The 25078-nt window shown below is 45.2% G+C and overlaps 1 protein-coding gene across 1 annotated transcript in view; it reads left to right on the top strand.

Moving 5' to 3' along the window:
- FHOD3 (formin homology 2 domain containing 3) overlaps positions 1-25078 on the top strand; it is a 432873-nt gene that overhangs the window by 13374 nt on the left and 394421 nt on the right. The window contains 1 exon segment of the mRNA XM_017873931.1: positions 5027-5091. Coding sequence (XP_017729420.1) covers positions 5027-5091 — 65 coding nt within the window.

Raw genomic sequence — 25078 nt, 5'->3', positions numbered from 1 at the left:
TCACATCCAGCTTGTGAAGAAGGTGCTTCTTTACCTTTACCTTCCACCATGATTGTAAATTTCCTGAGGCCTCCACAGCCATGTGGGGAGTACATACTGAGGCCTCCCCAGCCATGTGGGGAGTACATACTGAATTATATCCATAAAGCAGGTGGGTTTTATGGTACCTACATTATACCTCATTAAAGCTTATAAAAAAACGTGTCAGGGAATGACTATGGAAGAGTGACACTGAGCTGGTGATGGCCTGGCTAGGTGCGGGGAGAAGCTTCTGTGATGAGTGGTCACTAGCTTAGTGGAAGTGGACTGAGAAAGTTCATTCCGTCTGCCTCATGTCTTGTTGAATCAAGGGTGAAGGAAACTGGAAGATGAGATAACCAGACTGGCCTCTCTGAGAAGGTGTCTAGAGAGGTGACCTGTTTGGTAAGTCAATTGAACCTCTTTCCTTGTAAATTAGCCAGTCTCAGGCAGTTCTTTAGAGCAGTGTGAAACGGACCAATTCTCTCTCTGTCATCTGTGTAATCTATCTCGAAATATTTATTTTTAAGGAATTGGCTCATGCAGTTGTGGGGACTGGCAAATCTGAAATCTGTAGGGCAGGCTAGCAGGCTGGAAATGCAGGTGGGGTTTCTATATTCCTGTCTTAAAGCTCCATATACTTTGTGCATCTCATAGAGTACATCTCATATGTATGTATGAGTTAAGAAAATAATAGTCCAAAGATATAAATCTTGAGAGACTGTCAGTGTGAATTCACTGTAAGCAGCTTAGCATCCTTTTCTCCCTGATACTGGCACCAGTGGAATGAAGGAATGAATAAGAGGAGTGCACATCTGGGGGGCAGCTCTGCGGAGGTGATAGGGGCACTGACTCTAGGGTCAGACTGCCTGGGTTGAGTCTGAGCTCTGTCTCTTTCTAGCTCTGTGACTTCAGCTCCATCGCTTAACTTTTCTGGGTCTCGATTTCCTTATCTTTAGAATGTCATGTTATCTACCTGTATTTGTCCATTTTCACACTGCTATAAAGATGTACCCGAGGCTGGGTAATTTATAAAGGAAAGAGGTTTAATTGACTCACTGTTCTGCATGGCTGGGGAGGCCTCAGGAAACTTACAATTGTGGCAGAAGGTGAAGGAGAAGCAAAGGCACATCTTACATGGTGGCAGGTAAGAGTGAGTGAGAAAGCAAAGTGGGAAAAGCCCGTTATAAAACCATCGATCTTATGAGAACTCACTCACTATCACAAGGACAGCATGGGGGAAACCACCCCCATGATCCGATCACCTCCCACCAGGTCCCTCCCTCACACCCGGGGATTATAAGTCAAGATGAGATTTGGGTGGAGACACAAAGCCTAACCATATCACTACGTTATAGACATTTTCTGAAGACTAAATCTGTATTAAGTACTTAGAACCTCTTCTGGCACATGATAAGCATTCCATAAATGTTAACGACTACTATTATTTCTGAACCCAAACTGACATAGTGTCCCATAGTGGGGAAGGGAGATGCCTATGATTCTTTAATTTTCCTTTGAAAGTTTTAGCCATGAAAGAAGAAAAGGGTATATTTACTGGAAAGGCAGGGATAAAATGATTATCTTTAAACAGATATGATTATTTCCCTAAAAGAAGCCAAACGACTTAGCACAAAGATTTTTAGAATCAGTGGTAGTAGGAAAATGGCCATATGTAAAAGAAATACATAAAAATGAAACTTTCTCCAATATATCAGTTTTAACTAATTAGAAAATATAGTGGTGGAGGGAAGCTACCAAATTTAAAGGTACCTTATGGTGGATGTCCTTTGTTTTATTTTATTTAAATACACACACACACACACACACACACACACACACACACACACACACACACATATATATAGAGAGAGAGCAAGCAATATGTGAAAATACAAGATCAAATAAGGTTTTTCCTAAGAAGTCAAGAAGAATTACATATATATGTGTATATAATATATATGTTATATATATGTAAAACTGTTATATTGGACTCTAATTCTTGAACTCTTAGGATAAGTCTTATATGGTCCTGTTGTATTATTTTTACATATGATGTAATTTGATTTCCCAATGTTTTCTTAGATTTTGCATCTTAGATTTTCAGTGTGTCTTTTTGGTTAGGTTTTAGTACTAAGGTTACACCAGTTCCCTAAAACCCAGGGACTCTTTTTATCCTTTGTAAGCCTTAGAGAAGGTTATACAGTGAGGCAGTTGTGTAGTGAAAGGCAGGATGGTGCAGGTGACTGTGGAGTCAGATTCTGTGCTTTCAGCCCTGCTTCTGTTTCCACCAGCCTCTTATGCAAGTTACACCATTTCTGCAAGCTTTGTTTTCCTCATCTACAAAATGGACACAGAAGTAGTACCTACATCAAAGGTGGGTGGAAGCAGGGATAGGGAAGGGTGAGAGGTCACAGATGCCCACCTGTGAACCTGGCTGAATCTGGCTACACTCTTCACCCACTTGCCTCTTCCTTAGGTGGTCCCCTCCTTTTCTCTGAACCTGAGATCTGGGGCCTCCTCCCTGCCTCAGCCTGCTTCCACCATCGTTGGCTCCCAGTTCCATGCAGGTTTCTTCATGTATAGGATTTTGTGTACAGCAGCAGATAAGGTAGGAGGTAGAATATTGAAGCAGAGGAATTGTGATTACACTTCTAAAAAAAAGGACTTTTTTTTTTCTTCTATGCTTTCTTAAATTCCATTAGGGTTTAGCTTAACAAACCAATTGCCTGGTTTCTCAGCACCTGGAAAAGATGGTGGGCTTGCTGTGTCTTGGCAGTCATAGTTTTCACTGAGGGGCCTGGAATCCCAGAGCGACCACCCTACATGCTCACCGTGGGTCTAGAGAATTATGTGGGGAAACACACTCAAAGTGCAACTTTGCAATTGTTTGAAGATACAAGAAGATACAGAATGGACCCTTTCTGAAATTCTCCAGAACTTGGGGCATTCTGAAATGTCTTCCCTAGCCAACTCATGCTTTTTCTCTCTGTGGGCATCAATAGCATGTCCTTTGTCTCCTATTCATTTGACATTTACCATTGACTTATAACTGCTGGTAATGCAAATTACAGAAAATCCTTGAGATTGGAAGACTAGGATTTACTGTTTCTAACAGTTAGAGCCCATCTCCTGGCAGGGGTTCACTGATTTTCTGCTCCTGGCTGCTGTCCCTGCTACCCCAGAAAACCTTTCTTGGCAAGTTAAACAAAAAGCTGTCTATAATTCAGTTCGGTGCACTTAAATCAAAACTTTCTTCTGGTCTGGTCAGAAGAGTTAGAGGAGTGTTCATACCAGGGTTTTTGAGAGTGAGAGTTTTTTTGTGAAGAATATGTTTTTGCAGATATCCGTGTTTACAGGAATCTTGAACTTGTCTTCTGTAGACATTGTTTGTTGGCTACAAGCTTCTTGAGACTAACGCCTTGCATATAAAAAATGTAAAACAAACAAATGAACAAAGGAAAATGGAGGGGCTCACTGAATTTTGAGGGGACTCTGAATGCAGACTCTCTACCTGAAGCAGCTGCTCAGCTGGAGGCTACTGCATGCTTTGCAATTATGCAGCTGGGTTTCCTTTTTTCTTTAAAAGAATCTATATTAGTCTGTTCTCATGCTGCTGATAAAGACATACTTGAGACTGGGTAAGTTATAAAGAAAAAGAGGTTTAATGGACTCACAGTTCCTCATTGCTGGGGAGGCCTCACAATTATGGTGGAAGGTGAAGGAGGAGCAAAGGCACATCTTGCATGGTGGCAGGCAAGAGAGTGTGTGCAGGGGAACTACCCTTTATCAAACCATCAGATCTCATGAGAGTTATTCACTATCATGAGAATGTCCCCATAATTCAATTACTTCCCATGACTTGTGAGGATTATGGGAGCTACAATTCCAGATGATATTTCAGTGGAGATGCAACCAAATCATATCAGAATCAACAAACCATTGTTTAAACCATACTTCTGTCTCTTTCCTGGTTGGAAGAATAAAAAATGTAATTGATGTAGTCATTACTGTGAATTCATAATCACAGTATTAGTAGCGTGCCTTGGTGAGATCTGTGTTCCCTTCTGTCCAACACAACCACACACCAGGAGGCAGGAAAGGACTTCCAGATTCTGTTATACATTAAGCCCTGGTGGGGAGAGGTGAGGATGGACAGGGAATCTCACTTCCAAGAGCCCTGCCATACTACCTGCTGCCGTGCTGTTGGCTGGCTCTGCTTTTCCTTTGTCCACTGCCTTCCTCTTTCTCCAAACTTCAAAGTCTTTGTTCCTGCTGGGTAGCCAGGACTTATGTTTTCTCCCGTTTATCTCCTTCTACCAACTGCTCTGTGCTTTGGTTCCTCTCTGCATAAAGCAGGATGGGCCCTAGTGGGAGTGGAACTGGGGAGGTCTGCCCTTTTTCTTCCTTATGAGAAATGCAGTGAGAAGGAAGCAGAGGTGAGATGGGGTGTGGGGTAAATTGGCATTTCTGATAATAAGTAGTCTGTAAGCCTTCTTTTGTAGATTCCCATTTTCCTGTAAAAGTATAAGAGAAAAGCCAACAGTCTTGAATTGATACACAGTAAAGCAGTTCTGATTACCCCATGATGTGTTCCCTTTTCCTATATCTGCCCTCACCCCCACCAAAAGGTAAAAATAGCCATGAGAATGATCAAGCAGATCTGTGTTGTTACATTCCAGGAATTTTACTTCATGGACACAGATTTTAAAATTTTCCCAACATGGTCAAGCACGACTATGTGCAGAATCTGTGGATGGAATGAGTTGATGGAGCTTGGCAGTGAGATGCATGTGCCAAACCAACAAAGTCAGAATTCTTTATTTTATTTTTGTGAAAGGCCTGCTATGTCAACATCATTTCAGGATAGATTCTTGTTCAGTGTGGGTCTCTGCTTCTCTGGATCCCCACTTAGGTGGGTATGTCAGAACCTTCACGTGGATTGACAGCACGTGAGGTGTCTCTGCTGACTCCTCTGATGCCCCTGTTTTGTCTCCTGTCTCGTTAGGCGGGGCAAGAAGCACAGCATCATCCTAAGGACGCAGCTGTCGGTGAGGGTCCATGCCTGCATCGGTGAGTGACATCTGCCCTCAGGAACTAAACGCATGATGAAAAACGCGACTTATGGGAATAAAATAAAGATTAACTGTTATTCTATCTGTTTGCACTAGCCCCTATCATTAGTTCTTAGAGTTTTAGTGAAACAATTTCCAGCAGTGATTCATTCCAGCTTCCTCTGCTGTTTGGTTAGTGACTGGAGCGTGAGGTAAGACAGCTTGCTGGTGAGGTTCCTTTTGGCAGTGCTGGGGGAGATGTTCTTCTGGGGACTGTGCCATTGTGAACCTCTGGTGCATTGACCTGCTCTTCAGGTGCCTCCTGGTGGCTCTGTGAGGAGTGCCTGTGGGGAATTGGAGTCTGGGGCTCCAGGTGGTTATCAGATGACTAAAAGGAAAATCTTGGGTCAGTACAGGATGAGGGTACATGCGGATACAGGGCAAGATGCTCTTCAGCGAGCAAATGTATTTGTGGTTCAGAATGGCTTGCTGTGGAAGGCCCAGTTTCCTCCTTGTATTGGGCCAAGTTGCGGGAAGAATATAATGTCATAAAAAGGAAAAAAGAACTAAATTTCACTTTATGCCTAGAAGTTTTTAGTATCTGAGTAATTTTGCTTTTGTTCAATATATGGTGTGGTCTTCATTTAATCCTCTAATCGAAAGAGCATAGATCATCCTGTTGAGACCTAGTCTGCAGCCTCAACGTATTCATGGGTGGAGTGGAGGAAATTATTTCTGGTCCCTCCTTCACTCTGCTTCTCTATTGGAGACCCAGGGATGGGGGGACCCAGGGCTGGAGATGGAGGGAAATCCATGTCATTTCACTTGATTTGGTGTGGAGGGTGGTGAGGTTGCAAGTGTCTTGGGTAACAACCTTTGCCTGACTCTGCAGCCAGAGAATAATTGTGTCAGGGTGTCAGGAGTATTGGTAATCTTGTTGGAAACAAGGTAAGACCCGTAGGACCTCCAGCCAACATTGACTATTCTGCTTCTCAACTGCTTGTAGCACTGAGTAAATGTACGATGTATATGGGCACTTATATTAAATCAGTGGCTTTTTTATTACCCACTTCATGTTTTCCCAGTGATGTCATATGTATAAATCATGTGTATCTATAGGAAAGGTCTGTGACATGACTTTGGATAAACTTCCCCCTTACACTCATCCCAGATCTAGAACAAATCCAGGCACAAAACATGTACTGAACACTGTTGAAACACAGTTGATAACTACCAGAAATTTGGGACATGAATATGAATTGGTTTTTCCTAGGAATAGTAAGGCGGCAGAAAGCAGACTTGTACGAAAATGAGCTCAATCCAAATCCAAATGATTTTAAGGAAACTCCTTTGCCATATGTACTCAAAAATTTCAGTTACACGATTTTTAAAAAACAGCTTTGTGTTATTGACTTGTCTTATGAACTTCCGTATCCTATCGTCCCATGTGATAGGTGTAAGATGTGTGACATCTTATCCTGTGGCATACTGAGACTGACAGCCCCTCAAGCCCGCAGTCAACCCAGGATACATGTGCTCCCTGCTCTAGGGGTTGACCTGGGGCTGGCGGAGTCGGGGTGCTTGCTCACATACCTCCTTATGCCAATTGCACTGGGTTATCAAATTATGTAATTTAATGAAATAGTACCAAATATTTCATACACTAATTAAATATGACTACCTAAAGGTCACTGCTTCTTTGAAAGTTCACTATTTTGGAAAAGACTCAAAATTAGTCACTACAGAAGCATTTCTGTCAATGTAAATGTGTTATGATAACTATAAAAGGTGAGGGGGAATATTATAAAAATCTAAGAGGATTCTACTCTTCATAAGCATCTTGAGCTCTGTTAGACTTCAAAGAAACTGAGACTGGAAATCAGACCTTGTTATTGGAGTGAATTATAAAAGAAGGTCTACGTGGAATTCCAATGGGTAGATCCTTATTCAGAGAACTATTTGTGCCTCATCACAGGTAGACTGGCATGTTTCGCTGTAATAGCTACGAGTGCAAAATGTTTTAAGGTCTTATATATGTTTATTTAATTTTTATGTATTGTTTTCAAAAGGATTTTCTGCTTTAATCAGCTTTTACCATTAATTGCCTCAGGCCTGATTATGTCAGATGAGAGGATTTGGCTCAATAAACTAACAGCAGCACCCAAAAAGGAAAAGTTTTTCCTTTGTATTAAAAGCCTTAAAATTCCATTTCCTACTATTAGCAAGATCTGGAATAGAGTTATTATAATAGCACTAAATATTATCCTTTGGTTATGTATAGAAAATGGAACGTGTGCATCATGTTCATGAAGTACCTTCCCCTGTTGTGACATATTCTTGCCCTTTCTGAATGGCAGTGTTCGTTGAGATTTCTTAGGGATAAAGAAAACAATACCTGGAACAATTTTGCGTCAAAATGACAATGGGAAATATGACAAGGAGAAAATAAACCTTTTTCACTTCAGTTGTTTTAGTCCTTGTTTCTTCTTAAGGTTATTTCCCTCTTTGCCGTAGAAGAAATAGTTGAAATAGTAATGCTATAGGTGTGGGGCACAGTGGCTGCTGTCTCAGCCTAGCGCCGCATGCAACTCCCCTGAAGACGTTCCTTCCACCCACGATTGGCCTGGAAGGATGCAGGACCAGCTTTTGTCTCCTGGGCCTAAAATGCTATCAAGTAAATGCCTCTAAAATAATGCTTTCTTCACCCTACATTCTCTTCTCCTTCATTCCTGTTTTCATTAAGTAGAGGAATGTTTAGAATCCAGGATTGTATGTTAACGAGTTAGAGGTGACATGCTTTTGGAATTCTCTAGTGTTCACTTTGGAACCCAGCACCCATTGGGATGAGTGTGTGGTGGGTGAGCCTTTATGGTTAGCAGCCCAGCAACCCTCACGAAAAATGAAGGCCACAGGGCTCTGCTTTGATGGTTACAGCTAGCAGCTGAAGCAGGTCTTTTCTGATAGTGTAGCGGCTTTGAAGCATTTGGCAGGAGGTGGAATGAGATTTTGGTATAGAGAGAGGCCTCAAGCTTTTGTACCTCTGTGCTTGTCTCCACTGTAATTTTTATTTCTTTGTGCATTTTTGGTATGACCACTTGATATTGCAGTGAATGCTGCAGCACTTGCCTTCTTAATCTAGCTTCGATCTTTCAAAGAAATGAAAATTTTGACGGTCATATCGTGGGCATACACTTACAGATAAGAATTAAGACATGTATGAAAGACATGAGAAGTCTGTATTTTATGAGGTTAGCTAGAGAAAATAAATTTTTTGGTCCCTGAAAAGTGATCCTATTTCCAGACACCAGAAAAATGTTCAGAGGGCCAACTGGCTCTGATAACTAAATCTCATCATGAAAAGAAAGGAACTAAAAAATTGTGGGTAAGGAATGGTATCTAGGATTTTAAAAAAATAAGGTTTGAAGTCGTTAGGACCCTAAAGTTAATATGTGAGTGTTTTTTACTGGCTGGCTTTGAAGGCATTTTGTTGGGTCAAAAACCTCTGGGCTTCAATTTTCTGAAGCAGATCCTGTCTTCCCATTAAGAAAGTAAAACCCTGGCTATTGATTCTCTGGGTTCCAGGAGGCCTGTCCTTTCAAGTGTCCAACATTGAGTTAAACAAAAGTGTAAAATTTGGATGAAGCTTCCAAAATGTCATTTATACTTGCAGCTGTGAAAGAACCCTGGCACAAAGGGCCTTTAGAGGCATTTGAGAATCCTATGAGATGATGAGGTCTGCTTGTGAGGGACAGAGATGAGTCAGGCAGAGGCTGCCAAGGGGGCTGAAGTGACTGATCTCTGCATAAGATGCATCTAATTACTCAGATGGTCAAGTCACAGGGACAAAGGCAACTTTTAAAGGCAAGAAAATGATATGAGAGAAGGCTACTTCATCCATTAATGCCAGTTTCCAGCAACAGAAACATCAACAGAAAAAGCCATCAATGTATAATTTGCAAGGCATTTTTCTCTTGCAGGCCCTATCATGCAGCCACGTGCTTTACACTATATTGTTATAGCAAAGAGACGAATTATGAACAGTGCAACATTTCCTCAAGAAGAACCTTCTAGTGCAATAGTAATGAAGGGGATTCATCTCATAGCCAGCCGATTTAGGAGCGTTGGCCCCTGGGGCGCTGTGTTGAGCAAGGTCCTGAGGCTGTGTGCAGTCTTAATGGGAAAGGATCCTGCATCGGTACCCGCTTCTACTGGTGGTGATGGAGGTGGTGTACGTATGTGTGCCATTGGGTAGCAGTTCCGGTGAGGTACAGGTTTTGTCCAGTGCTTGAGCCTCCTGTAGCTACAGTATACGGGTCCCTGGGCTTCTATATTCGAAAGGTGGAAAATGAGCTGTAATTCATGACCTCCAACACCTGTCCCCTCTCCTTTCTTTCCAGTCCCTTTCCAGGTTCTGCCTTTCTTCTTCAGTCTGTGAATCTGAGCATGGCTTCTCTCCCACGTCATTGTGTTTTCTGACCAGCCCAGGTACCACCTTCTTCCACCTCTGGGTGTCTTTCCCTCTAATCAATTTGAGCTGGTTTCTCATAGCTGAGCCCTCCTGGCTTGCAGGGAGGCCCCTCTCTAGCTTCCTTTTCTGACATTTCACTAGCCCCTAGGTTGGCCTTTGGAAAATTAGCTGGATTCTCATGTGGTCCTTACTGCTTCTTGGCTCTGTGTCAGTTTGGAATTTCCATAAAAACTAGAGGTTTCCTGTGGGAAACAGCAAATTGTCTTTTTGACATTCTTGGCCTGACAGCACTCAGGTGCTGTTTCTGTGCTAGCTAATAAGGATGAGGCTCATGGAGTACTCTGTGCTGAGAGACATGAGGCCTGAATGGTGATGTGTGTGTGCTTGGGCACCTGGCTCCTCTGGGTGCTTGCTGTAGGATCCACACAGATGCAGCTGGCCCTCTGTGGTCTACTCCATGGCAGACTCCCCACATGTCTGCTGTATGCTGCAGAAAGGGAATAAAGCTGGCTGTTCCCTGACTGGGAGACACCCCTGTCCCACCCCCTGGCCATCTGTTCCCCTCTGCCCACCTGCCCTGCCTTCATTGACTCCAGGCCCTGGACCTGGGCTTCTGGCTGGCTCTATCCTGCATTCCACAAGAGGCTGCTTCTGCTCCTGTCCTGCCTCTACCATGCAGCTTTGGTTTGGAGCTGTGGGTGGTACATCCTCTTTGCCCTGTCCCTGGACATCATGGTGGCCAAGCTCACAGTGTCCTGGCTGTTCTTCTCCCTGGTGGCATCAGGTGCATTGAGTCATCACATTTCCTATTTTCTGTTCTTTGATGCCGGGATCCTCTGATTCTCCAGAAGCCCTGGAAACCATCTCTCATTCTTCCAAAGATGTTCATCTTCTTCCAAAGGCTCGTGAGTGGCCAACTGCAGCTTCAGCATGAGATGGGTTTGACACTGAGTCTCCCCTTGCAGCAGGAGACTCCCAGTGCTTGGTCCTTTAAAAATAAAGATAAAAAACCTCCTCTCTTTTACACCCCAAGTCTGTGACCTGTTTCTGCCTGTGGTTCTGTTTTCTAGGTGAAAACGAGCTCTGTGAGTTAATCAGATAAGTACCTCCCATCATCTGTTTCCCATTAATCTGTCACAGCTCCCAGGAGGCAGACCCCACAGAGTGTGCATGTGTCTAGAAGGCCCGTAGGTCTGGGATGAGGGAGATTTCTTAGGCAGGTCAGCCTGTCAGCCTCTGCACTCTGTGTGGGTAGCTGCCTCTAAGGGGCCTTCCATCAGACTGGAATTGACAGTTGTGTCCAACCCCTGTCCCTCCTGCCCTCTCTGCCACAAAAGAAGAAAAAAAAGAAGAAGAGAAATAGGAAGGATGTAAAGCACACTGTCAGGTTAGGTTTATTAACATACATGAGAGGGTAGTTGTTTTTAGTTGTTTTTTGTTTGTTTGTTTGTTTTTTGGTGCAGTGGCATGATCTCAGCTCATTGCAACCTCCGCCTTCCTGGGTTCAAGCGATTCTCCTGCCTCAGCCTCCCAAGTAGCTGGAAGTATAGGCATGCACCACCATGCCCAGCTATTTTTTTTGTATCTTTAGTAGAGGTGGGGTTTCACTGTGTTGGCCAGGCTGGTCTTGAATTCCTGACCTCAGGTGATCTGCCCACCTCGGTCTCCCAAAGTGCTGAGATTATAGGCATGAGCCACCCATGTCTGGCCAAGTCTAGTCTTTAAATGCTGGGAACCATTCAGTTCTGTCACACATCTTTCCACACGAACGTTACATTCATATGATATATAGGTCGAGATTGATTTCTCACCAAAATGGAAAGAGCAATTAAAGAATGAATTTAAAGAGTGGCTTTACCATCTACAGACATGAAGATAAACAGAAATACAGAGGATGAATAAAGAGGAGACACACACTTGTGAGAGAGAGGTAGCGTGGAAACTTCTGGATAGGGCTGGAAGCTCAGGTCAGCTGTGGGAATTATGCGGCACCGAGAAAGGGAAAATGGACAGGAACAATGTGAATGGAATCACAGGAAAGAAAGCAGACATCTCAGGGTCTCTTATGACAGCTTCATTTCATATTTGTATTTGACCTTTTCCCCATTTTACTTAAATTATATATTGCTTCTTTAGGACTTGGTTACCTTTCATCTCTAAGGATCTCGAGGTGTTGGATAATGAAATTTAAGCATTGCTGTGGAGCCTTTATCAGTGTTTACTCTGCACTGTCCATGTAATTGTTTATATCCTGGTTGGTCACTTAACAAGGAACATGAAAATCTGGCAAACAAAACTGATAATGGAGAATGAAGTCCCATTGATAGGGATGCCTGTAGCAGGTGTTACCAGATAAGTTTAAATCATGCGCTGGCAGTTAGACTCCAAAGTTCCTATCCAGTAAAACGCCAGATATATCCAGAAAACAATTTCTGATAGGGAAACCACCCTGGTTTTGACTACAGTGTCTGCATAAATACTTTCCTCTCACAGGTCTGGCCTGCTTCTGGGGTGTGATGTGAGCTCTAATGACCAGCTCTGAGTGCTTTTGGCTCTCCCCATGAAGAGACAACTTTATTTTTGGCACTGGACAATCAAAATTTATGTCAGGAAACAAAATGCTTTGTCTTATTTCTAGAAATGTTGGTATCCAGAGGGTGTGGGAGTTGAAAAGGAGGATGGATGGTTCAAAAATGTCTTGCTGAAGAAAGTTATTTGAAGAGTGGGTGCATGTCAATGGAGTTTTCACATCTCAACATTTCTGTTGTATTAGAAATACCTAATGGGAAGTATTTTAACTTGGGAAAAAAACCATATAGAAAGCATTCATAGTTCAGCAAAACTGCTACCAGTTCAAGGTTTACTTTAAAGAAGGAAAGAAAGGCACTGGAGAATTGTTACAAGTGCTGTCATCTCAAGCCTATATACTGGAGTAATAGCAACAGAAGAAGAAGAAAAATTAGTAGGTTCTGTTCATTATTTTAGCATAATTGTAAAAAAGAAAACAGATTCTATTAATTGTTCCCAGAAGTAACATGACTTACCTGTAATCCCAGTAACTGGATTATGGGCGTGTCGCAGGAAGAGGCGCTATCTTACTAGGATGTAGAGAAATTGTTGGGGCAAGGGATAGAGCCACGTTTCCAGTCAATACTTCAGTCATCTATCTCCCTCCCTCCCTCCCTCCCTCCTTCCCCTCCTCTTCCCCTCCCACCTCTCGCTCCCTTCCCTCCCTGCCTCCTTTTTCCCTTCCTCCCTCTCCTCTCTCTCTCTTTTTCTTTCTTTTAAGAGTCAATGGTCAGTTTAATAACACTCTTAAATTTAGATAATGTATTTACGAGTACTTCAAAAGATGTAAAATGCTGCAAAGTTTATTAGTTTGAGATAAACTCTATGAGAAAGCTGAAAAAGAAATGCTGTCTGCCTCAGCCATTTAAAAAAGTCATGTGAGCCCCGTTCACTGACTGGCACATTTGCAGCTTGGTTCTTTGCCACCCACAGGTTCAGGAGCCCTCGCCACCCATCCTGAGCCATGGCAGGAGCTTAGAAAGGGGGTCTACCAATGGCAAGGCATTTCCTCATGGCCACAGGGCTGGGACACCATAGGACTAGGGCTGTAGTCTCTCGATTCCCTGGCCAGGTTCTTTGCACTGGCCTTGTGTTCCTCTTTTTAGGCCTTTGAAATCGTCTTCAGCCCTTCTCTACAGATACAATTGCTGAGACCAATGCAGCCCTTCTGGTTTGAGAAGTCTGGGAAGTGCTGCCAAAATGTCTAAATAAATGTCGTTAGAAACGTTTGCCTAAGTGAAGTTTCAGCAGGCTTCAAAGGATGGTGTTCTGACTGAGTTCCAGTGTGGTTCACAGATTGCCTTAGAGGAAAGTAAATCAGCAGAGAAATGGACTTCATCCTTAAAGAGCGGACTATGTTTAGGAATGCAGCTAAAATTCCTTCTGAGCCAGGCTGCAGATGCCTGGGAGATGGAGCTGGGGCTTCCACATCCCTTCCAGGCTTCCACTCTGATCAGCTGGACACCTGGTCTGTGGTTCTGGCTTTATGTTGGGAAGTCCCTGGAAATAGGGTCTCTCACCTGATCAGAACTGCACTCTGTCCCTGCTGACTGTAGGAGCTGCCTGAGAGGAGGATGAGTGTGCCGGGCAGATGCTGCGAGTCCCTGTTCTGAGTTTGGTGCTTTGGTCCTGATCTGAGCTCTGGATTCTGTGCGGGATGGCAACTTGCTCTTGAGCACGTGAAGGTGCGAGTCCTCCTTGTTCTGGGTTTGGTACCTTGGTCCTGGTTTGAGCTCTGTGAGGTCTGGATTCTGTGTGGGGTAGCAGCTTGCTCTTGAGCATGTGAAGGCGTGGACCCTATTGTGCCGGACGCAGCATATTGTCTCACCCTCAGAAGGAGACCCGAAATTATTTGTTGTTAAAGAAAGAAGCTAAAAGGGTCAAGGTACTGACAGTGTTTCTTAGGTTTGATTTGTTTACTTCAGAAATGGATTCCTTTGCTATGTTCTCAGAAGAATACAAGGCAGTAGATTTAAGTACCATGTGCTAACAGATGACGCCATGGGAGCACCTCAGAGGAGTAGGAAGAATGTGAGAGTAAATAGAGTTACAAAGCTGTGGCAGTGAGTAGACTGTTGTTTTGAGGAGCATGTCAAGGAAGGCTCTGGGCAGTGTTATGTGAGCCTGGAATCGCGCTGTCTGTGTGTGTTTGTGGCCTGCGCATGTGCCAGGCAGGGCTCTGTGGTGCCGGCTATCGCAGTGGGGCCCTGGTCTCTGGGAGGTTGGAGGTGAGATGATGGTGGTCTGGGATAGTGACCTGATGCAAGACTGTTCCGTGGAACAGCTTTTGTGGCCTTTCCATTGCAGTATGTGCTTCACATCTTTTGGGGAATGGAGTGGGATTCTCTTGTCCCTAAATGTAACAAGTCGATGGCAGACTTTGACGAGCACGTGAAGAAGAGGTAGGTGCTTCATTAGGGATGGGCTGTGGCTCTTCCTGTGACTGCCCACCAGAGCACTTCTGTTCCCAGAACCAAGTTCCGGCTGCATTTTCGAGGCCCAATAACGAGAAGCAGACAAAATAGGGAAGAAGGGAATTTATTGCTGTAAACAAATACAGGGAGAAGGCTGGGGATAATTCCACCAGACCAACTCAAAGTGTTACAATTTTCTTTGTCCTTACATAAGTTGGGGTTATGTGCTCATGTGCAGTATAGCATTTGCCTAAGTCTATTGGTAACTAATTTTGTTTCAACTAGAAGGTCAGAGGCAAAAAATGCTTGCTAAGTCTGATTAAAAGGGCCCCAGTACCCTCAAGGCCTGTCTACTGTGGTACCAGAGTGATTATTTCTATCTTATCTCCTTTACAGCTTTGTCTGGAGAGCTGCCTCAGACTTTCCAATGAATCTATTCAAACAGCTGCCTCTGTTACCTTGACTTGTCTCAGATTCTGTCAACCCGAGACGGGTCCTGTCTAGGAATGTAAGACTGTCTCTATTATTTTGACTTGTTCCAGGTTAGGGAGAAGCCTATGCAAGGCTCTTACTGACCATATGATTCATTTCTAGCTTTGATGTTTGGGCACCGATTTCCCCAGGTTTAACTGTTTGCTCAATGTCAAGGCAGTGCTGCGGAAATGTCTGTAACTGGAGTGCTATGCTGCCCTGTCTGTGTGACTGTTATACAGGTCTGTCTGTGTGCGATTGTCAGGGAGACTTGGCCTGCCACACTTTCATGGGAAGTGCCCCTTCTAATTATTCACAGGGTGGTGACCTGTGCAGGCGGCTGTTTCCACACTGTTATGGGATGGCATTGGCCAGCCCTTCCGGCCCTGCTGTGTTCTGTTCTTGGGCAGGCTTCCTCCTCGGTGGGTGACTTGTGTGGCCTGGGATGTCACCTAGGAATGGGTGAATGGAAGGGGCATGGGAATTTAGGTCTGAGGATTCAGTCTGAAAGTAGAGTTGGCGCTGTCCTACATCACGGTGCTGTCATGCCATGGACATCTGAGGCTGGGGGAGTTCTTGGGGTGCTGTGCTGCAGCTGAGTTAGGTTCAGGCCCCACTGGCTACTGTTATTAAGCACTTGCTATGAGAAAGGTGCTTAACAGAGGTGGTTCCATCTATCTTCCTGACACATACATTATCCTTACTTTACAGGAGGAGAAAACTAGATTCAAATAGGCTTGGGAGCTTGCCCAGGGACACAGAGCTAAACAGCAGAGCTCGGATTCACATCCCCATCTGTCTAATTGTTAAATGGAAAAGTTCTGGTTTATTATGATGGGCAATGTACTTTTAAAAATAGTTTCTTTTTATAAAAGCGGAAAGGGAAATTTCTACTAAGCACTTAGTGCTTGTACTTCCTTCCAGGCACTGGGCAAAGCACTTGACAAGTATATCTCCTTTAATCCAAACAGTAACCTATGAATCAGAATTCCTGTTCCCACTTAATAGAGGAGAAAACTGAGGCACGCAGTGGTCTAATCACGTGGCCAAGGTCCCACGAGGAGCATATGACAGCTGAGATTTGCACCCATGTCTGTCTGCCTGACTGCAGGGTGTTGTATTCAACCTCTGTGCTCTGGTACCTCCAGTAACACGAGTGCTCTTGCCCCTTGACGGGGAACTTACTGTGCTTCAGGTATCCGAGCCCTTGACTAGCACAGCTCTGGGCTGATGAGAGAACTCAGGCTCTAGAATCAGACCTGTCCCTGAGAAGCAGTGTGACCTTGGAAAAGTGACCTCACAGCTCTGACTTCAATGTCTTCATTTGTCAAAAGGGGATGCTAATATTGCCTTTAAAAATTGTGAGGATTAGGCTGGGTGTGGTGGCTCACACCTGCAACCCCAGCACTTTGGGAGGCCTAGGTGGGTGGATCACCTGAGGTCAGGAGATGGAGACCATCCTGGCTAACACGGTGAAACTCCGTCTCTACTAAAAATAGAAAATATTAGCCAGGAGTGGTGGCGGGCACCTGTAGTCCCAGCTACTTGGGAGACTGAGGCAGGAGAATGGCGTGAACCCAGGAGGAGGAGCTTGCAGTGAGCTGAGATTGCACCACTGCACTCCAGCCTGGGCGACACAGTGAGACTGTCTCAAAAAAAAAAAAAAAAAAAAAAACAAACCCTAGAAAACAGAAAAACAAAACACACACAAAAATTAGTGGGGGGCATGGTGGTGGATGCCTATAATCCCAGCTACTTGGGAGGCTAAAGAAGGAGAATCGCTTGAACCAGGAGGCAGAAGGTTACAGTGAGTTGGAAGAATCATGCCATTGCACTCCAGCTACCGGCAACCAAGAGCAAAACTGTGTCTCCAAAAAAAAAAACAAAAAAAAAGAAAGAAAAGAAAAAAAAAAGTGAGGATTAAATAAGTATTTTCATGGGTGCTAGATCCAATTTTTAAAAATAAAGTCATATATTGCATATTGATTTGTGTGCTGAAACAATGGGCAGAATAAGCTAATATGTGTTTTAGAATCAGACAAACTGGGGTTCAAGTCCTAGACCTGCCTCTGTGTGTCCATGAGCACGTTACCCATTGGAGACCTGTCTGTTGTTTGTAACAGTGAGAACAGGGGACCTAGTGCCTCTCTCCTGGTGGTGATGCAAATGCTCAAGGAGACAGTGAGTGTGCAGGTCCAGGCTAAGCCCTTGGCAAGTGGTGGCAGATACCACCACCACCACCACCACCACCACCACCACCACCACCACCACAAGGTTTTGTGTTTTGTTGCCTTACAAACTATTAGAACAAAATCAAAATGTGATTATCCAGTTCCTCTAAAGGAATGTGACTTTAGAGTGTCTGATCTATTCCTAGAATTAGAGCTGATCTGGACTGAAACGTGTATCTTGCCTCCAATTCTTGAAGGAGCCTATCTTCCATAACCAGAACTGGATCACAGAATTGTATTAACTATTAAACTGGGGAAATACATTGTGGAACTCTTAAATGTGAAAACCAAGTAACGCCCAATTAATGTGTTTAAAATATGTTTTAGCTACTATCCTTTTTTGGGCAACTGACAGATTTGAAACTGTAGGTCAATAAATTTCTATTAAAATTTTATTTGTTCTTACAAACTGGAGTTGGCCAACCTGAGGCCTGAGGGTTGTCCTGACCCCATGATTCCTGCTTAGCTACCGGCATTGGGGTTATTTTTATGGTTCTCTTCAATTATCCTGTTTTGTTTTTTTGTGTTTTGTTTTTTTGTGTATCCTGTTTTGTTTTTTTGTGTTTTTATTGAGTCTTGCTCTGTTGCCCAGGCTGGAGTGTGGTGGTGAGATCTTGGTTCACTGTAACCTCCACCTCCCAAGTTTGAGTGATTCTCTTGCCTCAGCCTTGTGAGTAGCTGGCATTATGGGTGCCCACCGCCATGTCTGGCTAATTTTCATATTTTTCGTAGAGACCGAGTTTCACCATATTGACCAGGCTAGGCTGGTCTCAAACTCCTGGCCTCAGGTGATCTGCCTGCCTCAGCGTCCCAAAGTGCTGAGATTACAGGCGTGAGCCACTGCACCTGGCCTCCAGTTATCCTGTTTTTGATACATTTTAGAATGTTGTAGTTTTGGCAAGCACTGAACAGTCAGCATGTTTACTGAAAAGCTCTCATATTCATGGAAATGAAGTAAGTTTCGTGACCATGAAGGCAACTTCCCACCATCCTGGTGGTGTTCCTGGATCATGTTCTCCTGATGGAAGGGGCTGTTGGCATGGCGGAGGAAGCTCCTGAGTGCACGTGACCAGGCAGACAAACGCATGAAAAGGAACGAGAACACCACAACATGACACAAAGTGCTTAGTTATAGCTATAATACTTTAAAGTTGAAACATTATGCTCTAAGCATTATAAAAGTAGTCCAAATATTCTGTATGAGTTGACATTCACAAACTGTTCAAAGTAATAAGCTATTCAAATTGCACCAAAAGTACAATCCATATGTTTCTCTTTCCAACAAGAAACATGTTAGCGATGGCAAACTTTCACTATACCTATGGCAATACATTTCTCAGATGACCCAGTATCTGGACAGCTTTTTATGACTTATTTGGCCCTGGGGTACCTTAGAAGCTGTCCGTCCTCTGCCTCATCTCCCTGCATTGATGGGTGGCTCGGCATCCTGGGTGCTGGGCATGGGTGCTGGGGTTGGCAAGGGTGATGTGGGTGGCCAACGGTGGGCTGACCAGGCACTTCTCTTTACCAGGTGGTGGCTCAGGGGCCTCAGAGGCTTCTGGGAAGAAATAGAGTGCCACGCATCACTTTGCAGAAAGCCATAAAAACAATGAGCAATTTCTGTGCCCGTTGGAGACATTGAAGGGAACCACATGGAGCTGTCTTGGCTTGGAATTACCCAGGCCAGTGTGAGTCACCTGTGTGTGCTGTGGCTTGTCTTGGAAGATGGTAGAATCTTGGAAGAGTGGGATCAGTGTGGGCATGTGCATTGAGATGGTGCACAGATTGCCTGGAACAGCCCGCGCCAGGCTCCTGGAGGGCAGCACTGCCGTGGTGGCGATACTCAGAGGGCACCTCGGCTGCGAGTTCTAGGTGCAGCCCTGCCTCCCGTTGACTGTCCCCAAGGTTTGAGGTTCAATCCTTTCTGGGGTCTTACTTGAGGCCTGGCCTTCATCAGGACTCATAGGGCCTCTAGGCTGTGGGATCTAGCTTGGGAGGATTGGAGAAGGTGGGGTTTGAGTGGAGCACCCCATTCATGGCCCAGGCAAAAGACAACTGACCTGGGCCTTGTGGGCAGAACTTCTGATGTCACCGCCAAATGACATTGTGTACCTAGAATCTAAGATTAATTTTTCAAAATGTAGCAGTTTTTTAAGGCAGCCTTCCTTTGGGATATCTATTTTTCTTTCTTAAACAAATGGCTCAGGAGCCACAAATACTCTCCCCACCCCAAAAAAGGCAAGTGCCCTGGCCTGTGTCCTGGGTGAGGTCCTGCTCAGTCAGGAGCCCAGACTATGGGCAGAAGGTGTTGGTTCCCCCTCAGGGGTATCCTGCTTGAGGGGAGTTGGTGGGTTTGGGAGAAGTAGCATTCTAATTCTGGAGCTAGCATCATCAGGTTGCTAGATTTGGGACGTGATACTTTTTCCAAAAATGGGGGACTCTCACACTTCCCTTGTGTGCTGCGGAAAGGACTGATGAGCCATGAGGGTGTCTTAGGTCAAGAACCTAGCATGTGGTAGCCCTGCAGGATTTTCATTAATGTGAGCTTTGTTGTTATTACTCTCAAAATTCACAGTTTCTTGTAGGTAAGCTTGAAAGCATCACTGTCATTTATGTTACTGTAATGTGAGATGTTCCCACATTTCCACCTGACTCAAAATAACACATCAATCTTTATTCAGTGCCTGTGGGTGTAACTATTATGTTGAGTGCTGTAAAGGAAATAAATAGACACATAAGTGAATGCAGTACATATATGAAGCAGTTCCATCCACTTTCATGATTCTAACTAGCAGCTGCGTACTCGAAGTTTCTCACTTTCCCTGAGTTCTAGACCTGTTGTTGAAATGTGTGCTAGATACCTGAACCTCATCCCACATCTATCTCCCCGCCGCTCCTCCACCCCGCATTGGCAGGGCTCGGCCCACCCGCTCTGGATGTCTCCTGGGCTTCTAGTGCTGCCATGTGCTGTCATTGCCCCTTGCTTCGCCCATGGTGTGATGTGTCTACTCCTGCTTCCCAATGAGACTGTGTGACCATTACAGGCAGGAGTGGAGGCTATTCTTCTCTTGGGGAGAGGTTGGAGGGTAAGAGGGCCTTAAGGAAGGAATTTGGGGTTTCTAGGAGTTAATCATGGAACTGCTCTGAGCCTTAGTTTCCCTAACTGAACTTTGGGGACATAGTTTATTTAAAAATTGGAGAATTCTCTATATAAACTTAAGAAGCATTTGTGTGTGTCTTTGAAAGTATGTTACTTTAATCTTTGCCTTTTTGCCTTTTTGGTGTGATTTTTCTCCAAGGATATTTGTTCATAAAATACTAATTATACTCCTCATTCCTCTGCTTCTGATTCTATAGCATATCGTGTCTTTCTGACATTGCCCTGATTCTTAAATTGAACGAGACACAGGGCCCAAGCTAAACAGGAAAAGCGAAACACCGGGAGCCCCCACTGGTCTCCCCAGGTCTGCTGTTTTTCAGACATAACAGAAAATGGGTAAAATGTGTTCCTGGGACTGTAGCCCAGTCCCATGAGAAGACCTAGGAGTCAGAGGGCCAGCCCGGTCCCACTGTGACTGTCTGGGCTGCGGCTAGTGCCAGTTGTGTTTATGTCCATCTTGCCTTTTTTGCAGCCAAGCAGTTTTGTGCAGCAGGACTTACCTGCATGCCCCAGGGGTCTTTTAGGATTCAGGATTACTTTTTTTGTTGTTGTTTTTTTTTTTTTTGAGACGGAGTCTCGCTCTGTCCCCAGGCTGGAGTGCAGTGGCTCGATCTCAGCTCACTGCAAGCTCTGCCTCCTGGGTTCCCGCCATTCTCCTGCCTCAGCCTCCCGAGTAGCTGGGACCACAGGCGCCCGCCACCTCGCCTGGCTAGTTTTTTGTATTTTTTTATAGTAGAGACGGGGTTTCACCGGGTTAGCCAGGATGGTCTCGATCTCCTGACCTTGTGATCCGCCCGTCTCGGCCTCCCAAAGTGCTGGGATTACAGGCTTGAGCCACCACGCCCGGCCAGGATTCAGGATTACTTTTATAGTGGTTTCCTCTTGGCAGAGCCTGGGATGTGGAGGATCTGTGTGGTGTTCCCAATGCAGATCCATCCCCAGGGTCTCCTGGGTGGGGATGGCCAAGTCCCTTCCCCTCCCAAGAGAACCTTGCTCTGTCCTGAGGGCAGAGCCCAGGCACATGTTGCCTCTTCCACAGAAGGAATTTATACCAAAACCACAAGCAAAAAACAAAATAGACCACCACCACCAACAATGAAGATGGGGAATAAGGGTTTTTAAAATTTTCTGTTAGGTTCATATTTTGTATCTTTTGCCTATAAATGTGGTATTTGCCATGGGAATTTGAAGACAAATGATCTATGTGTTTATGGTTTTCTAGGGAAGGTGTCCTGGGGGCTGGGCTGTCTCTAGCTTTGGGAAGCCAGCTCCCTCTGGGGGGCACCCTAGGCAGGATGAGGGGGCCCCGATAGGTGCTTCTTGCCAAATGCAGATGAGGGGTGAGCCTGCCAGTGTTTGCGACATCCCTGCATGACAGATTTGTGTTTTTTGAGGATCGTGATGATATAGGACATCTGAATCTTTGTACAAATGTGTAGATGACATATTGCTGCAGCTTTTATTTGCGAATAAAGATACATTGATGCTTAAAAAAAAAAAAAAAAAGAGTGGGGCAGGTAGCCTGAAAGTACATTTCTTTTTTTCCTTTCTTATCCCTTAGGTCAACACTCCCAGACCCCAACATTGAAGAACTCACCTTCATATTCCTCCCACCCCGCCACTGTGGTGCCTCTTATTCTGGGATTCCCATCACTAGACCTGTGTCAGTTGACTTGTGGAGAATGCACAGGGTTCTTCCGCAGACAGTGTCACATGTGATTTTCAGTGTTAATGGTCATGAATAATCATAGTCCTATAATTCATTCTTTTCTGCAATCATACAGCTGTGACTGGGCTTTTGGGCTGGACTTAGTGCCAGTCCTGCATACTCCCCACTTCCATTTCTCAGTGGACGTACATAATTATTGTCCTTTCCTGGAGCATTGTTTTTTTTTTTTTTTTTTTTTTTTAATATGTGCTCTCTCCTTGTATAAACCCTAAAATGATGTGATAGGGATTTTCATTTTCCTCTGCGGTGGGTGCATCTCAAGGAAACCCTACGCCCTGCTCTTCCTATTCCAGAGAGAGCAGGGAATTCCCCTCAGATCCCCAGGAGAACGTGTGTCTTCTTTGCACTCCCCCTGGACTGCTTTCTGAGGACAGACGGGTGAATCTGGGAGAAGGCAATGAATAGGGCAGGCTCAGCCCTTCCTTTTTCAATGAGTGTCCTATTCTGAGGACCCTCAAGGTCACCTGCCCCTGTGGTAGGCCAGTGGCTATTCTTGGAACTGCCTGGAGCCCTTCAGGCTGCAGATGCAAGGCAGGTTCTTTCATGAGCTGTCTCAGTGGTAAGGCTTTATCCATCTGCTCTGCCTGTTTTCCCATCTGCTTCTAACTCAGGAGGCAAAAATCAGTGTTATCTGTGGACCCAGGAAGCCCCACAGAGAGATCCTCCCTAGACTGGGCCAGCTCCCTCTGGGGGGCACCCTAGGCAGGATGAGGGGGCCCTGATAGGGGGACATGTCCAGGGGGCAGGTGACAGGCAACTGCTCCTGCTTTTCTTCCCTATGCAGCAAGTGATTCTGGCTTGGAGGAGCATGGCTGTGCCGAGCTAAATTAAAACTGGAGGTGCCCTGAGCTTTGTTCTTTTTAAGGCCATAGTATTCCAGGTTAAAGATAGGAGTGAGTCTAAAATAAAATGTGACTCTGTTTGGGGTGTGCAGCCAGATGCCTCGTTGGTGCCTGCTGTTCTGGAGGAGACAGAGCCTGTTCTGGTGCTGGGTCCTGCTCTGGCATGCACCCTGTCCTTGTGCTGAGCTCTGCTGGTTTTGATTTTCTGCAAGCACATTCTGTACCTGGATTTTTTTTTTTTTTCAGAAAACACTTCTTTTGAATAATATAACAAACGTGAGGCAATTTAGGACCTCACACTCTAACCTCTGTGACTTGGCGTGTCAAGGTGTGAACAAGTGATGGTTTTGAGATGTGTGTATTTGCAGCAAATTTGCTTTAAGAAAACTTCCTACCTGAGTGACTGATCTAACAGACCCACACTTACCACATGATGATGGTCCTGTTACGCCTGGAGTGATTCTCCACTCCCTTGAAGGGGAAGTAGTAAGTTATTAAACTGGCAAACTCTTGGGGGTGAGGAGAAATAATGAGTGGTCCACATGGGTCAATCACCTGTAATCCATGAATGAATCTAACTTGGAAAGATGAAGTATTCAGCTGTATGGGCAGGTGTGCACTGCCTTAGTTTTCTTTCATCTTGCCCCAGATAGTCCATGAATATTCACCAGAAAGTGATTGCTGTCTCTGTGCTGGGAAGTTAGGATTGGAGGGGCAGAAAGCCCAGCACTCCAACTGTAGGCACCAGTCAGAATTCTGCTTCTCTTGCTGGAGCATCTCTTCACAAGCATAAGGCCAAGTTTCATCTGATGCTGCCAACACTGTGTGAAGGGCACACTTCGCTGTCACCAGGTGCAGACCTGCAGTGTGCTGAGGGGTCAGAGCCATTCCATGGAGGGACCATGGGCCACCTAGTGTCTGGGGGGCAAAGTGTACCCACTTTTAAAGGGGGTGGCTAATGGAACAGGGAGAGGCCATTTTTCTTAGGATTGGTCTATTCCTGGACAGATGCCAGGATCCCTGTTTCTGCAGGGGTGCTTGCAGGTGCCTGGAGTCCAGATAGGGATCCCTTGGCCTGGTCGGGGCTTGCCTTGTTCATGAGAATTTCTTCTCGATGGTAGGAGGGTCCTACAGGGGATATGCCATAGACAATGGTAAGTTCAGGGAATTAGAGCTCAGGAAATTCAAGACCTACAACTCCTGTGGGCAAGGCACATACTGAATCTTAGCAAGGTCCTGGAAGCCTGAGCTTTGTAGCCAGACATGCCTGGCTGAGCCCTGGGTTTACCACTCAGCAGCTGTGTGACCTTAAGTAGGACCCTTAGTCTCCCCAGGCCTCAGGTGACTCTTGGAAAGGGCATGGTTGGTTATCGTGTGTACACCTTAGAGGGTGGGTTGGAGACCTGGATGAGATGGTGACACACCTCCTGCCCCTCCAGCTTTCGTTCTGCTGGTGGCTTTCCAGACAAGCCATGTAGCCCCATGACTGTGTTGGTGCCTCCCCTGTGTCTGCTGACTCCTACTCAATTCTTAGGCTCTGCTCAAATGTCTCCCCATGCCACAGGGAAAATGGCTTGTGGTCTTGTCCCCCACAGATGAGATGGGGCATATGAAGCACTTGTCATCGTCCCTGTGGCATGCTGTGCTCTCTGCACATGTGAGCTCTGGCTGTCCTTCCCAGTGGCGCTGGACCCTTGTGTAGCAGGGTGGACTTCGGAGCTGGCCCTCCTGGTTCACACCCTGGCACCACGACTTACAGGCTGCATGACCTTGAGCAGGCGATTTCTCACTAGCTCCATTTTCTTACCTGTAAAATGAGACAGTCAGGGATTGTGGGGGTTAAATGAGTGAATTCATGCCAGGTGCCGAGAACCCCCACCTAGCACAGAGTAAGCACTGTGCATGGGGTAGCTATTACTGGCTTTGCTAGCACAATGCATAACACATGATGGGTCTTAATATATCTATATGAATAATAAGGGCAGCAGAGTGTGGGATTAGAGCCGAGCTGAAATATCAGACTGTGGAGTCATCTTCCTTTTCTTCCCAAAACCCTCTCAAGTTTCTCTGAAGGCCTGATAACTTAATAGTGGTTAAAGCTGAACTGTGTCTGCTAAGAAAGA

Source organism: Rhinopithecus bieti, unplaced genomic scaffold (genome assembly GCF_001698545.2).
Source record: "Rhinopithecus bieti isolate Rb0 unplaced genomic scaffold, ASM169854v2 scaffold_5260, whole genome shotgun sequence".
NCBI lineage: Eukaryota > Metazoa > Chordata > Mammalia > Primates > Cercopithecidae > Rhinopithecus > Rhinopithecus bieti.
The sequence above is the reverse complement of the archived record's forward strand: the minus strand, read 5'-3'. Positions and strand labels throughout refer to the sequence as shown.